Source organism: Canis lupus, chromosome X (assembly GCF_048164855.1).
Source record: "Canis lupus baileyi chromosome X, mCanLup2.hap1, whole genome shotgun sequence".
NCBI classification, from domain to species: Eukaryota; Metazoa; Chordata; class Mammalia; order Carnivora; family Canidae; genus Canis; species Canis lupus.
Window position 1 is genome coordinate 105978693 of NC_132876.1, and position 16414 is coordinate 105995106.

The following is a 16414-nucleotide window of genomic DNA, read 5'->3' on the forward strand; positions in this document are numbered from 1 at the left end:
GCTGGCTTTGCTGGATGCCCCCTCTGTGTGTGGGGTGTGCTCACTGTAATGTTGAGGCTACATATACTTTGTTGCAACAGTGAGAATGTGGTAGCAGCCTGGCACTCTTTCTGCCAAGAAGAGCACAGTGCAGAGGTGTCCTTTCCCCAGTTCTACCCTGGAGAGTAGGTTTAGCTGGTGCTGGAACATAAACATAAAGATAAATGAATAGATGAATGAATGTGGAGTAAACGAATGGAAGTAGGCACTTGGCTGGGCATGAGGGACCAATATTTGGAAGCAGTTTTGGCTTCTTGGGAAAAATGTGGTTGAGAAACTCTTGACTGCCCATTAGCCAAAATGAGGACACCAGAATCACACTCCCAGTGAGGTCTTTATTAATTTCAGACAGTGGTTCTTCACCCTTTTTGGGTCACAGACCTCTCTTAGAATCTGATGACAACTATGAACTCTCTTTTTAGGAAAATGCACATATTAAACATACACACACGTTTGCATATAGTTTTAGGGAGTTCAGAGTCCCACCCTCCCACCAAGTCATTCATGGCCCCCAGGTTAAGATCCCATAATTTAGATACATAGAATTTGGCAGTAAAGTGGCAGAATGGAGGAAGGACTGAGGCCAGGAGACTTGAATTTGTAGTCCTGTATCTGCTTCAAACTAGCTCTGTGCATGTGATTTCACTGATCCAGGTTTCAGTTATCTCACATGGAAAATGAGGGAGTAAGCTTCATTCTATCCAGAGATTCATCTGATGTCAACATTCTGGAGGGAGAAGAGGCTGGCACATTCCACAGGAATGTACTTTGAAAAGAAGCCTTCTTTCCCTATCAGGCAGGCTCCTCTGAATGCTTGCCCTGCTAATTTTAATCTAACTTGAAAATCTGCACAGAGGCCATAGCTCTCTGGTTGCCTCCCTTCTTCTTCCTTGCATGGTATGCTTGTAGATATCAAAGAGGACTTGAAACAGATCACCTGGGCAGAAGGGGGGCAGGGGAGAGGCAAGGCTGGGGAAGACATCCTGACACTGCCTATTCAGGTGAACCGATTCTAGCTCATTCACTTTCCTCTTTGCTTTCTCCTGGACTGGCATGAAACAGAAAGAAACAGTTGTAACCACCACAGGGAGGAACTCTGCCATGTGCTGGCTGCAGCCATCGTCAGGTCTTTGCCAGAGAATCCACTAGTACTAATTTAATACTTTCCTCCGTGTTGCAGCTTTATCATGCTTTTAAGAAGTGAGAACCTTTGTGTTCAGATACCTGGTGCTTTTTGTGTAGCACAAACTTAAAAGCAAATTACCCAGCAGGAGTGTTCAAATATCTTCAATCAAGTCAGGCATAGTAATTAAATAGCAAGTGCCCTTCCCTCCTGACTCTCATCCCCAAGTGCCTATATCCTATTTTTTCAAGGATTACAGTCCAGCCCCAACATCCAGAGCTTGTGCCCTCTTGACAGTTGCCCCAACAAATTGGTCATCCAGGCGAATTCTGAATACCCTGAAATGAACAGGAGAACCCATCGCATATTCATGTAGCCCTAATTCTGTGCCCAAATCTGCAAAAATGTACTTCTCTGTAGCTTGACCTCATGGGCCCTACCTAGTGCTACTGTGTGGGATAGAGAAATTACAAATAATGTCTTGAGTTTCTTCTCTATACCAGCCCTTGCTGTGAGTGCTTTCTGAACATCCTCTCCCTTGGTCCTCATGGTAAATCTGCAACATCGCTCCAATGTAGACTCTCCGAGGGCAGGTATATTTTATCTGATCTGTTCGCTGCTCTGTCTCCAGTCTCTAGAATGGTATCTGGGTGATATTAGGCACTCAGTATATTTGATGAATTTAGAGATAGTTATCCCCATTTTACAGATGAGAAAACAGAGATTCACAAAGTTCAAACACTACTACAAGCTGCAGGGCTACTTTAATAGGATCCAAAGGAATAAAGCCATTATGAGGAGGATACCATTTGTGTTCAAGAGGCTCTGCCTCTGCCACACCCCCAGGGTGGCTGCCCAACCCACCTGTTCTTGAGATAGACACAGCCAAGCTCCACTGCTCAGGCTGGGGGCACGTGGTGCCATGGTCCTGGAGTGCCACTTAGAACAATTGAGCGGTGGTTAGTTAGAATAACAGGGTTATGAAGGGCCTCATTTAGAGCAGTATTTTGCATAAATAACTGTAGCCATGGAGGATGCCATCTGATTATCTCCCTTCTGAGTGAAAATTGAGGGGGCAAATATGGTAGGAAAGACGGAAGCCAAATGAGCAAACACCAACAACACACACTACAAACCAAACCAAAGCAGAACAAAACCCCAAACCCCATAACCCAACCAAACCAAAACTTAGGAGCTGGAACAATGAAGAGGGAGCTTCACGAGGGTTTGTCTTATTTTTTCTGTGGAGAAAATGTACTCCTTTTAGCCCAAGGAGGCCTCATGCTACTTGCTGGACCATTGGCATAGGGCTAAACAATAATGCCCTGTTGTAGTATCATTTTCTTTCTTGCAAACCCCAAGTTTCTTGTGAATTTACACTTTCTGCTGAGTTCTATTCAATAAAGAATATCACCCTGACCCTGACTTTTCTTTTGTTTTTTTCCTTACAACTGGCCAAGAATGCCTAAGTATCACAGTTTTTTTTTAGTTGACCAGGAGAAATATTTTTGATGAATGGAATGTTTTCTTTGGTAAACAAACACCAACTCAAAACCAACCAAATAAGTTTCTTTGGTAAAGTGAACATTAATGTCTTGGTTGGAGTTCATTGAAAAAGAAAACTTTTGCAAGTGTTTGCTAAGGATCGTTCCTTCCCTCTTTATAGCAATTAAAAAAGTAAAACTTCATGAAGTCAAGACTTAAATTTTATGGGGATGTGATTCGGAGTTGCTTCTAAAGTGTCTTCTCCGTGGTGGGGCTAAACCAGTGCTGTCGGAGCAATAATCATTAACGAATAAATAATCATGATCTAACAATAAATAATAAATCTTGGCATGCAGAGCCCCCTAGTAGAAAAAAAATTCATTCCATGGTCAGAATTCCATAAGCCTTGATTTCAAGTGCTGAAAAGGGAAGTTGACAAGGTTGAAAATGCCCTTCGTTTAAAAATACAATATTCCAAGGTATACAGAGACTCAATCAAGTTGGAAAACTACTATCTGTCATAAAACAAAGTTCCACAGCAAGTCATTCTGGTTGACCAAATTGAATGATTAAATTCTCAACAAAATCCATTTAATTGGCATGTGTGTCGCATCAGTTTTGTGGAGTCGCTTTAACCCGAGGTGCTCCACGTGGCCGACACTAAATCAATGGCTGATTTAGAACACACTGTTCGGAAAATGATTTAGCAACATATGATTTAAGAATAAAACCAATCCCCTCTTCAGCTGTGTTTTATAAATAATAGCCTCATTGCAGGCCCCTTGGAGAGAGAATTGATCGCAGATCTATTATGCGAACTTGCCCTTTTTCGAGGACTGTACTTGTCCCCAGATTAAAGCTCATTATCTTCTAGTTGAGTGCATAACACGTTGGTATGATCGCTTAGTGTGTCTGCAGGAGAGACTGAACAAGTGTGTAATGCACTAGCTACGTAGTTAGAACTGTGTGAACAACAGTACATGAAATAGAAAGCACAGGTTTGCACTTGGTGCAGTTACATCTGAATCATTTGGGCATTTTTGCTGTTTGGAAAGACAATGGCAAACCTAAATCCCAAACATTACCCAGACATTTAAAAACAAAACAAAAAAAAGGAGTCTGCCTTGTGGCCGATAAAGTCCTATGTTCTTTCCTTGGAAGTGTACTTTGAAGGGAGTAATAGCCCTCTTAAGGGAAAATCTAAAAGTGGCCTGCCCTGTCTTAGGCATGCTGAAAAGATGGAAACCCTCTAGTGGTGTGACCTTGGCTGAGTCGCTTTATTCTCCTAGGTCTCAGTTTCCTCCTCTGCGGAGGATGGGGGAAGTTGCACAGTACATCCGCTAAGGTCCAGAGAGCAAAGGTGCTTTTGGGAAATGCTTACCACTATAGATGTCTAAATAAGCTACATTTCTAAAAGGGAAAAATACTGTAGACATTTGCCTCAAATGTGACCAGGATTTAGCTTCATTTTTATAGACGTAAAGAAACGCTGGAGTCTGGGGCGACATACACAGCCTCTTCCAATCAGAGTGTTTCTGTTTAGAGCCTGTAGAGACTGCAGTCAACAGTATAAACATCTAGGCTCGTTAATGTACAGAAGGGCCATGCAGTGCTTTGGAGGGGCACCGGCAGCGGGTGTGTGTGTGTGTGTGTGTGTGTGTGTGTGTGTGTTGGTGTAGGGGGGAACCAGGAAGATGAAAGTCCAGCCAGCTCAGCAGGAACATTTGACCATCATCATTGATCAGTTTGTCTTGGCGATTACATCCGTCTGTCTCCCCTTCCGTCCTTCATCTCCCTGTCTGCACTTCTATGAGGTTTCTCAGTGTCAGGACTTACACTCACCAGACAACTTCCTTTTCTCCTCTGTGTCTCTGAGCGGCCATGTCTCATAGCGAAGGCAGACTGGCTCTACCAGTTGAAAGCTATGGCAGGTAACCATTTCAGTGTTCATTTCTCCTTCCTCAGCTATGCATAGGCAGATGTTGCTTCTGGGTATCCGTGCAAAAACAGCATGTAGGGTCAAACCACAAACAGCTGTACCAGCTGGCCATATTTTTTTGTTAAAATGGAGACACTGCCTCTGTGTTCAAGTAGACACTTGCTTTTCCTCCATGATGCCAGGTATTTGGGTTTGGCTCTGCAGTTTTGGGGACTCAGAGCCTTCTGCCAAGAGCTGTAACTAATAAAGCAGATCCATTGGTGACAAGCAACAAGATATTCCAAAATAGAATCGCTCCAACACTGCAGTGCTGGAGCTGTCATTGGTTTAAAGGTGTATTAGCCAAATCATACAAATGTTAAAAGTATACTGATGGGGGGGGGATATGATTTATTCATTCTAGACAACAAAACTGCCTCACCTGGGTGAATTTAGGGATCACTCAATTTCATTCCGTGGATGCTGGCCACTCTACCATGTGTCACTTCCAAGGTTCTGGCTTGCTTTTGCTGGCTAGAACTTTTGAAAGCATCTCCTTGGGGTGCTGGGGAGCTAGATGAGACGGCTAAGACCTCAAACCACAGACTCTGCCTGGAGCTACTGCTCTGCAGAAGTTCTGGAAGCTTTATTGTTTGAACAATGCTTAAAGCTATTTCTGCCTTGGCAGCTGACCTTTCAATCAGTAGGTTTCTGTCACAATACCAGCAACATCTGCAGTGTGAATAAAATAGGATTCTGCTTGCTAATAAGCTTTCTTCTATTAGATCTTAGTTTAAGAGACTGTGTGTGTGTGTGTGTGTGTGTGTGTGTAAATTCTTTCTGGTAGCAATCCTTTTGTTTTAAAGACTGAAAATATGCAATGCCCATGTCCCCCCCTTGTCCTTTACTTTGGCAATGTCTGTTTCTGAAAAAGAAAGAACAACTTTGAATTTGTTTCATTAACATAATCTCTTTGCTCTCCATAAGACCTAGGGTGAAAATATAACAAGCAGACTCCATCACACTGTTGTAATTTGGTCAACCACTCGGGTACTATCAATATCCACCATTTCCACACATTCAATTTCCTCGCGGTTTTCAGGATTTTTCTTCTCTTTCCTTTTTTTCTTAGAGGGTGGCAGGAAAGTCAGTATCACAGGTAAAATGGCAAAGCAGTGAAAGAAGGTGACAAATGCTATTAAAAACAAGCACCTGAACAGTGTACAGGTCAGATTTGAAGGCACAGCTGCGAGAGGAATCAGACCAACAATATAGCAGAGGTAGCTCTGTAAAATAGCTACCCCATGCACTTCCAGGGCATTTTTTACCCATTTAGTTCTTGTGAAATCCTTGCCCAGAACAAAGGTGGATAACAGTGGAGCACAATTGTCAATTGTGTAGTTAATTCCGTAAATTAAGCATAGCACAGAAATGCAGTCCAGTTCGACTTTCCATAATGTCATGAAACCTATAACGCCAAACTCCACGGACACAACCGTTAGAGTGAGCCAGACATTGATCAGAGAATCTGCCACCAGGAATGCCGAGAAGAAGAGCAGGAACAAAGCACTGATGCAGGAGTTGTGCAGGGGGGCTCCCAGAGAGGAGGCATATCGATCCATATACACGAAGGACGGGTTGAAGACAATGAACTTCACCTTGGAGGTGACAGAAAGTCTCCTGAGGGTCTCCAGGAGATCATAGAGTTCTTCTCTGTTAGTTTCCATGGTCTTGGCCACCAAAAACATTCTGGAGGCCACTACATCAACCTCGTCATTGTACTTTTTAGAGAAGATGATGTCCTCTTGAAAATGTGAAAATTGGGGAGCTTTCAGGAAGGAATTCCTCAACATGTCTGTGAAGTTTTTCTTGGGCAAGCCAGTGGACACATTGAGTTTCCGAAGGTAATTTAAATAGCTCTCAAACCAGGATATCCGCACAAACCCCTTGGTGTATTCTAGCACGTCTTCTTGGACACTGGTGTTCCAGTATTCTATGGACTCGTATATGTAAAACCCAATCACTGGACTGTAGTTACTAAAGTACTTTTGCTGGGCAGTAGTGTACTCAATGGTTTGCGTCGCAGTTGCTACGATGTTACTAAGGTCTGACCCTTCACTGACCTGCAGATAGCCCATTAAGGCAAAGGAAATATAAATAAGGTAAAAGAGAACTACAAAAGGCTTGACATAGGTGTTGGTTATCCAGTCACAGTAATAGCGTTTGAGGAAACATACCAATAGGTGACTCTCGTAAGTGTTCGCTTCCTCGCCGTCGGTTGTGTCCTCGCTGAATCTGGCTGTCAGGAGAAACCTGTACCATGCCGGCTTCTCCTGCAATGCCTCGGGCTTTGGGACTTTTCTACAGAAGATACTATGCTGGTAATTGTTTTCTATGTAGCCAGTGAATACCAGGCTGGAACCGTAAAACGAGAGTACATAGAGGTAGTTGAAGAAGATTGCAATACAGGAATTGCAGCAGAAAATCCTGGCTGCCTCAATGTTCGTGAAAGGGCTGGCCCCTATGCCAAAGGTGACCAGGTACATGGCAGTGGTGAGAGAAAAGGAGAGCATGGAGTCTGCATAGACAGCTGCAGTTCTCTCTTTCACATGTTGGTCTTCTCTAGTTTTCCTCCAGGAGGATAACATTTCAAAAGTCCCATATAATCCATGACCTGAGGGGGCAGAAAAAGACCAGATCAGAAGTTGAAAAGACTAACCTCTTTAAAGAGAGGAACCACCTTGGTCATGGGGAACTACCAGGCCAAGGGAAATACAACCAGCCTTGGTGATGACAGGTCAATGCCAAGAGTTTCTCTTGTGGAAGACAGACCTGTACTTTAATGAATCCTGAATGTGAATGGCAAGCGAAAGAGAAGACAGAGGAGCTAAGATCTTCGTGCTCCCTTCTGGCTTAAGAATGCCGGATGGACTTTTGCCTGTGGAAAGCTGAGCCTCTTGGGGATTATATACAGCGAAAGCTCAGGGTTGTTAGTGCAGCTTGCAGAGTTTTTGTTTCCCGTGGTTGATAGAACACTCCAGAGAAGGTTCTTGGCCACTCATGACTTGGCTTGTCATCCCCACAGGTCTGGCTGGAGGTCAGCACAGAGGAAGGCAGTGGGCAGAGGGTTCTGAGTTAGTCTCATCATCTCATCTAAGTTTGGCCAAGTGGAGGGCTTTAGTGACAAAGAGTCACTGTATTTAATTAGAGCTTTGACAGGAACCTAAATCACAGCCTCTTCCCCCACCCCCCACCCAAGTATCTGTCCAGGAAGCAATAAATCTGAGACATAGAGGGAAGCACAGTAAATAGCAGTGAGTTTGAGTGAATAGGAAACATGAAAGATGGAACACGATTCACATGAACTCTCCCTACAATTCTTAAAAATTAAAATTCTGCTTGCAGGTGTATAGCTTGCATTTTGTCTTCGGGGACCTGTTTGACCAATTTTGCTTGTTTGTTGATGACGTATCAAGCAGAGGGTGACTCTGCCGGCTTCTCTGCACTATTTGGCAATGGCCTCTGAGGAAGAGAGCCAGATCAGTAACCTCTTTCCTTAACTACTTTGTGCGTTGCCACCCTTGGTTAGTATTCCAGTAACACTGGAATAGCAGAAGCAGGGCAGGTGCCCATGTTTTGACTCAATTCTACTGCTTGAGGCTGGATCTAGCTTGGATTTCTCCCACTTCTCCTGGCTGGAGGCAGACACTTGCCCGATGGCTCTCCCTGGGTTTTCAGGCCACTGAAACACTGAAAAGCCCACCGCAAGTGCCCCGTTGTGGCTTTCGGTAACCCCTCTCTTGGCCCTAGGATCAGCAGATCTAATTTTCTGCTTCTATGCCTTGGCATATTCAGTCCCATTATCGAGGATAATAAAATCTTTACCCGGTGGTACAATAGTCTTGTTTTTAAAAAGGAATTTAAAATCTCTGGCCAAGCGTAATGCTGAGTGAAGTGAGTCACTGTTATCTTGTATGTACAGTAACTGGGTGAACATCTTCCCTTGTTCCCAGGCTGGTATTTATATCCTTATTGTGAAGTCTTGCTGGGTCTCCAACCTGAATGCCCATTTCATAGTTGTGATATAGACCTGTTTCCTCGGAAGGATTTGGTGTTTATCTTAATTTACGAGGCATCATTCTGCAGCCACTTTTAGAAGTAAGGTCAAGACTGTCAATTTGATAACTGGCACTGTGGCCCCTGTTAAATTGGAGTCACCTAAACTCCCCAGACATGAAGGGAAAAGTGCACTCATTGACTGGCATCCTGTTAATTATGTTTTAGAAAGTTAACGTCTAGTCTCAGAAGGGAGGCCTATTTATTAAGTCTGTTTCCACGCTGTCCTCAGGAAGGACAGACTGACCTTTGATTAAAATTAGTAACCGATCCCCGGACAATGAGAATAAAAAGAGGATTGGTACGTCCAAGGCATCTGCACCCTGGGGAAATGATACTGACCGTTTCATCTGGGGCCATGTAGACTAAGTTCTCTTGGCTAAAACACACTTTAGAGTTTCACTGGAAATAGCAAGTGGAGATTTTTTAAAAATAGTATTTACATGCTAGAGACAAGGAAAATGTTTTAAAACAGGGCTTTAGTACTGAGTCATTAAATATGGTAAGAATATAAGAATGCATATAGCAGGATTAGAATTAGTCATATAGTAGAATTTAAATTAAATCTGTTCTGCAAGTCCTTTTTTTAAGTCAATGTGATTGATGTTTTCCAACATTATCTGACCCTGACTCTTGTTGGAAAATACTGTAAGAATCCATTTCTTACCACGCTGTTGAGTAGTCTTATAGGCTAAGTGAGGGAAAGGAATTGGAATTAACAGAGGTGTTAGGTGAAAAGAGTGAGGCTCAAGGGTCCAGAATGAAAATAATCAAACTCAAGGAAAGGTGGAAATAGGCTGTGAGCTTGTCTCCCAAGTTCTGTTGCTGCATTTTAAATGCCTTGTCCTTCTACAGTTTGGTCATTTTTATGGAGTCCCGACTCTCTTTGCATATGCTCTTGGTTTTGGGGACAGCTCCAGAGAGAATTTTTGTTTTATTCTTAGGGGCCTTTGGAAACTATGCCTTTCCCTCTTTCTCTCGCTACAGTGGTGTGCACATGTAGACCAATCATGGAGGCAAGAAGAGATGGCCCTGAGAAAGAATCTGTCCTACCTCATCACTCAGAATTTGTTGCTAGTCATTGTTGATCTTGCCTCCAAGGACCCCCACCATCCTTCCTAATATACCAGGTTCTTGTTTCTCAAACCATACCTTTCTGGTGGATGCCTACACCCTAAATGCTAAATCGGAGGTGTGTGGTGTCTTTAAAGAGCTCTTTGGATTTCAGGGACAATTGTGGACATCATACCTGGGCCTCCCTCCTGATTTTTAGTCAATCCAGAGAAGGCTGAGTGCCAGCATAGCTGTAGGTGCCTCCCAGGGATTAACAGCCTGGAGCACCTAGCTGGCACTGCACCTGATTCACAGCTGAGTACTTAGATCGAAGAGGTCAGTCTGTTCCCCTAAAGGAAAGCTGAGCCATGGAGTTTCTGTTTCCTGGCCGAGACTCAAGGGGAGTCATATTCCAGGAGCCCTAGGAATATCCTGCCTGGTCCTGCAATCCCCCAGAATGCCTACTATGCCCACAATTACAGCCAAATTCCCTTTGGTTCTGGCCTTCGAGGGTGCTCTTATAGGTGCAAAGGCTTCTGGGACAGTGGTCTACTGAAGCAGCTTCCCTTAGGTCTGGGGGTGGGATGGAGCCTGGAGATGGGAAGGCAGTGAAGAGGAAATTAGAGGTAGGTGGATTTCACAGAGACTGAATCCTTTGCATTTTTTCCTCCAGCCAGCCCTGGCCTTATCTTTTGTAGCTACTTGAGAAACGGGCCAGTGAAACCCAGGAAATGCAGGGAAGAATGGTTTTGGTAGCTTCCGTTCCTCTCCACTTTCATGTCTCAGCAGGTGCCTCCCTTCTTCAGTGTCACCATCATCCATCATCCTCTTAGCTTTGGGGCTGGGGTCCAGCAAGCAGGACTTTGAGGCCAAGTCTCACAGATGTTGGCAAACAGATACCGCATGTGGATTGAAGATACTTTGCAGAGGTTTGGCTGTCTTTTTCCCTATTTTTGAAAGGTGCTTTAAAAGCAAAAATATTGGGACACCTGGGTGGTTCAGTGGTTGAGCGTCTGCCTTTGGCTCCAGTCATGATCCTGGGGTCCTGGAATCGAGTCCTGCATCAGGCTCCCCACAGGGAGCCTGCTTTCTCTCTCTCTCATGAATAAATGAATTTAAAAATCTTTAAAAAAAAAGAGCAGAAATATTGCTGTCTTCTCTGCTCTCTAGTTTTTAAATTTTCTCTATGAAGTTGGAACTCTAGAAGCCTCTCTATTAAATCTAACCAAGAGATGTATGTCATTTGTGCAAAGCATCATTTTGGCAAGGGACCATTATCCGTCTCTGGTGTTGCAAGCCTGTTCACGAGCACTCTCCTCGCAGCAGCACCCACATAGGGAGCTATCTAAACCTCAAGTTCCAAACAGATTTAGCTTTTGGTGACCAGAAGCCCTGTGGTGATAATAGGAGCTGGGGCTCAGCATCACAATGGCAGGTCCATAGCCTGGGACTTGAAAGTAAAGACTATCCTGGTGAGCATGCCAGGGACCAACCAATATTCCCAGGCATTCCCTCTCTTACAGTCACAGTGTTTTAAGGCTGAAGAGTTGCCAGAGGGAACTGCTAAACACCACATATTGATTCTATCAAATTCTTAAGATAAAGATGCTTTTAAAGTATTCACTGGTCTTTTAAAAGCACATGCAAGATGTTTGTTTCTGTTTTGGTACATTGCTTGTCTATGAAGTTACGTGCATATCAGTATGTGTCAGGACATACATACAGGCCCAAGTTTTAATTATTCATGAGTGAACACTTGGAGGCAGTGGGGGCTTTTAGCCAGGTCCTGGGATAAGAACAGTGGAGCTCTCCACCAGCGTTCAGATACAGCTGGTGCTAGGCACACAATTTACATTTTATTAGCAGTAGAGTTTGGGACTGTCATCTAGTAAAAGTAAATACTAGGGGATTTAGGCTAATAATTTTTCTTCTTTTCCAAGTGATTTTATATCTGTGCATGCACATGACTTTCAGGCTTTGGGGCCATGAAGAGAAAAAGCAGCATGGGTGATAAATAGCACTAATGGTGGAAAAACCTCAACTGGCTAATCCTCCAGTCACTTAGGGTGAGTTTCAGGAACACTCACAGATTAAATCTCACCCTCACTCAGACCCTTTTCTGGGGCCTGACCAAAGCCTTCAGGGTTGTTTATAATCCACTAATGCAAGAATCCACCAACGAATAGCTGAGTGTTAACCCAGCTTTACCCAGTAGATGTGCTTCTGGAAAGCTATTCATAAAACAAATCATATTTTCAAGGTATTGAATGGTTTTGCTATCAAAGGCAGTCTGGTGATTTGTTTACCTTTTTGTCAATGGATAATTCACAAGCTAATTGATCTATTTTGTGCATCTGGATTCTGTAAGGCAGATTTTTCTCCGGATTCAGACTTTTCTGCTTTCCCCAGCACACACGGACACAGGCTGATGCCTTTGGGCACTGCTCACATTTTCATCCTTTCCCTACTAGCAGGATTTCCTCATCTGAACTTTTAGAACACAAGGAGTAGCTGAGAAGATGAGGAGGTGAAATGGGATGGCTTGCTGATGGATGGTCTTTTAGTTTCAGTGCAAAAACATTTAGTATTAGGAGACAATGAAGCCATTTATAGCATGCCTGCACAATGCCAAATTTCTTATGTGGAAATAAAATGAAAATGACTACATTCTTCTAGAAGACCCAGAGTATAATGAATGCATGAGCAAAATCTGCTTAAAACATATTTTACTCTTAGATGAGCTTCACTAAGTAGCTCATGTTCATAAAATGCTTTTCTTTCAGTGACATCCCCATAAATTCATGATTTTTGTTTTTTCGAGAAGAAATTTAAAGTATATGAATGTCTGGGTTGAGTAACATCTATTTTCAGGGAGAAGTTCATTAATTGGGTTACATTTACACTTTGCCAGTTATAAACATTTACTCTCTATGCTGAATTGTTTGGTTTATCACAGCCTGCTTTGTGTCACAGTTAAGAGTGAGAGTAAAGGAAAGTGTACTCTGCCTAAGTTAAGACGGATACACACATCTTATGCTTTCTACCAGAGACTTGTCACAGTTTGGCATTCTAATCACAGCAGTGGATTTTAACCTGAGAAATGCTTTTCCTTCATTAGAGAGTTGCAAATAAGAGTCCAAGAAATGAATATGCTAATAGCTCTTCCTTGTCAAAAGAAAGGTATTTAGATACTGAGTGTGTGTGTGTGTGTGTGTGTGTGTGTGTGTGTATGCGTGCTACATAAAATCAGTGTCTGTAAATGGGGCCCAGAGTATATGCTCTGGTCATTGTATAATATCTTTACATATAGAAGACATATGTAATATATAAATATATGTATATATATCATATCCTATTCAAACATCTTATATATTTACACATAAAATGTGTGAATATATACTATATAATAGGGAAATACATAGTATTTATATTCAAATATTTAAACAGTATATGCCACATGATATGTTATAAACACATGAAATACATATATATGCACATGAACTTATTGCATAACACATCAAATTACATATGACATATAATATAGCTCATGTGATATGTAATATATACTGTGCACACACACAAAGGATGAATTGTAGGCTGATTTGAAAGGTATTTTACTGCTGAGGAAGAGAAATGCTAGTGCTATTATACTATTGATGGCAGAGAAGAGGCTAGAATCCTTCTCTTATGTTCCATCTATGTTTTGGGTCTTGGCTGCTGAAGTAGCCTAGGTGAAATGCAGGGCTTCCTTGACAATGACTGTGCATCTGCTTGCATTGTGAGCTCCTGTAGACCCATTTGGTCAATACTACTTGGCCCCGGCAATGACTTTCTGAGGTGCTGGTCCAAATGCAACAGCAAACTAGGTATTTTTCTTCATGGTCTGTTTTTACCAGCTCAGTGTTGTGATGTTGCCTCCTGCTGCCTGGCCTGTGTAAAATCTGCCAATCCCCCACTCCCTAGACTAGGTGGGGCAAGCCCACCCAGATTGTACCAGGAGACCAGGGTCAAAGAAGAAGTGTCACTGCATTCCTCTGCCTAACTGAGCTCTGAGTTCCTGGACCTGCCTCTCTGTCCTATTCTTGCCCTCCTTTATGGTTACGAATAGAACATCAAACATGTTTTGTTCCATCTTCCCAGACCTATTTCTCCCCACCCACTCCTTGCTGTTATATGATGGGTGGAGCATAACAAGAAGGTGAGAACTACCCACAAAAGTAGACTGCACAATCTCCTTGTAAGTAGGCCCCAAATGACCATCAGACATTATGAAAAAGATATCCAGGGAAAAAAACTCCATGAGATGTAAACAAAACCGGAAACAATAAAGCCCTTATAAATTAAGGTTTTTTTTTCTCCAGAAATTACTGAACCAATTAGTGATTTATATCCAAGCAGAGTATTTCCACAGCATTCTACTCCATCATGTAGACTGTCATATTGTTGCAAATAATGGACTTCTACAATAATGTATTAGGTTGAACCATAAGAAATTACTGCTTTGTAGTTCAAAAATGATACCAATTTTGTAGGTCAAAAATAGTAGAATATTGGCAATTTCCTATGGTTTGAACTTTATTATTATCCCCCCACACACACACACATGTCTCATGACTTTAGAAATATACCAGAAAGGGGCACCTGGCTGGTTCAGTCAGTAGAGCATGGTACTCTTGATCTTGGGGGTCCTGAGTTTCGAGCCCCAAAATGGGTATAGAGATTACTTTTTTAAAAAGAGATATAGCAGAATACTCACCAGGAAAGCAAAACCTTTCAGGTTTACTTGAGTTTAGAGCAAAAATAATTAAGAGTTCTGATTTCCCAGAACTGACTTTCCTGCACAGGAACTTTCACCTCTTTATAAGCCTGAGCTCCATACACTGCATCACATTCCAGGTGGCATCAAATGAGGACAAATTCTTGGAGAACTGAACCTGATCTTCTGGTTTCTGCTAAATACAGATAATCTTAGAATATACCTGAAAGGAACCAAACGCCCCTGCTATTATTCTCCTCCTAGAACTTAATTACATCCTTTCTTCCTTTCCCATTCTTGAATTTGAGTTGCCTGGCTTGATAATTCAGAAGGAAAAGAGCACCCTGGACGTGGCATTTGACCTTCTCAAAGTCCCAAACATTTGAAAGGGCTGTGACTCCTTAGTAGGTCACTGTGATCATATAGTGGTTAGCAGTCTGTTGTGAAAGGGCTTGAAGAATATTTTTCTTGAATGATATTTTTTGTCTCATCTTATCTCCGTGCCTCTTGTATCTTGATAAATGCAAAGCAACCCTTATAATGTACAAACTAATATCAAAACTATTTTTCACCACAACTTCAGTTCTGCCCTTTCAGCTGGTCAGAATGTACGTGAAGCCACAAACCTTCCAAATGAAGGAAGAGACCTTCCTTCCATTCCCTTCTACATTCTCCAACATTCCATTCCCTTCCTGATTTGTGTCTGACCAGGAAAGCTGTGGAAATGGTAAGCCTGTGAGGAGAGCTTGCATGCATAGAATCTTTGCCAATTTCTTAAATCATAGCCAACTGGAGGACAATGGTGTAAATCCTCATCCTTTAAAGGAAGTTCCATAATGGATTAAAATGATGAGTGTCATATGTTTACATTGGCAGTTCAAGTACTTCAGTACCTGATATTAATATAGTTTGGAAAGAAAGGATATTACTTTATGCATAACAGGTATGGATGAGATAAACTCTTCCTCAAGTTTATAGTAACTAAAAAATGTCAATGGGCATTTATAATGCTATAGACCTTTAAGGACTTCAGCTCTAAATAAACTGATCTGACTCATATGGACAGGGGTTTTGGCAGAAGTAGGATTGTCTAATATGCATGACACTGATTAAAAACATTCTAAATCATGATGTATCTATGCTTACATCATTGCCAAAATGATTCATCTGTGTAGGATATATTCTTATTGCCAGAGATGTCACGTATCATCTTGGCTAGAAACACACAGTCACATCCCATTATGGCGAACTCTCAGAGTTTATCCAAATTCTTTCCTATTCTGGAATTTTGTCAGGTTAATACTGCTTGACACACGTGGTCTTAAAATTTTCCATTCTAAATCTACTGCCATTTTGGCATTTGGCTGGATCTGGCCTTATGTGACCGGCATCACACTGAGAATGTTTAGTTTGCTGAATTTTAAATATAGTGTTTATCACATTATAGACCTGTTGTTGGCCAAGGAAATCTCTGTATTAAAGACTTTTTCTAAGATACTTTTCCTTTTAAATGAGGCCATATAGTTTTAAGTTTTTATTTGATACTGTATTTATATAACATAGAAAATCAAGAAGTTTTGCTTAAATCTTAGTTTAAGTATAGACATTCTATGTTATAGACAGACAAAATTTAAAACTGGACAGTTTATGGACTCATACTGCAAAACCCTTAGCACTGCATTGTTCCTTGGTCATTTGAAATATTTAGTGGCATTTTAGGGCTGGTCATCAAAAATCCGGAATTAAACATTGGCCATAACTGCAACATTTACGAACATGTTTTTGCTTGTATTTCATTTCACAATAACATTCTGAGAATGAAGTTTATCTGCGAAACACAGAAAAGTGACCATCCTAAATCCAGGCACTGTTGGTTTTATGAGCATATTAAGCACCCATTACATGGTGCAAAATATTTATTGCA

The 16414-nt window shown here is 41.9% G+C and overlaps 1 protein-coding gene across 1 annotated transcript in view; it reads right to left on the reverse strand.

Annotated features, from left to right (window-relative positions):
• Positions 1-354: 354 nt before the first annotated feature.
• PTCHD1 (patched domain containing 1) overlaps positions 355-16414 on the reverse strand; it is a 56303-nt gene continuing 40243 nt past the window's right edge. Inside the window, exon 3 of the mRNA XM_072815432.1 lies at positions 355-7239. Within this exon, the coding sequence (XP_072671533.1) occupies positions 5585-7239 (1655 nt within the window). The 3' untranslated portion in view covers positions 355-5584. The remainder of the gene's footprint in view (positions 7240-16414) is intronic.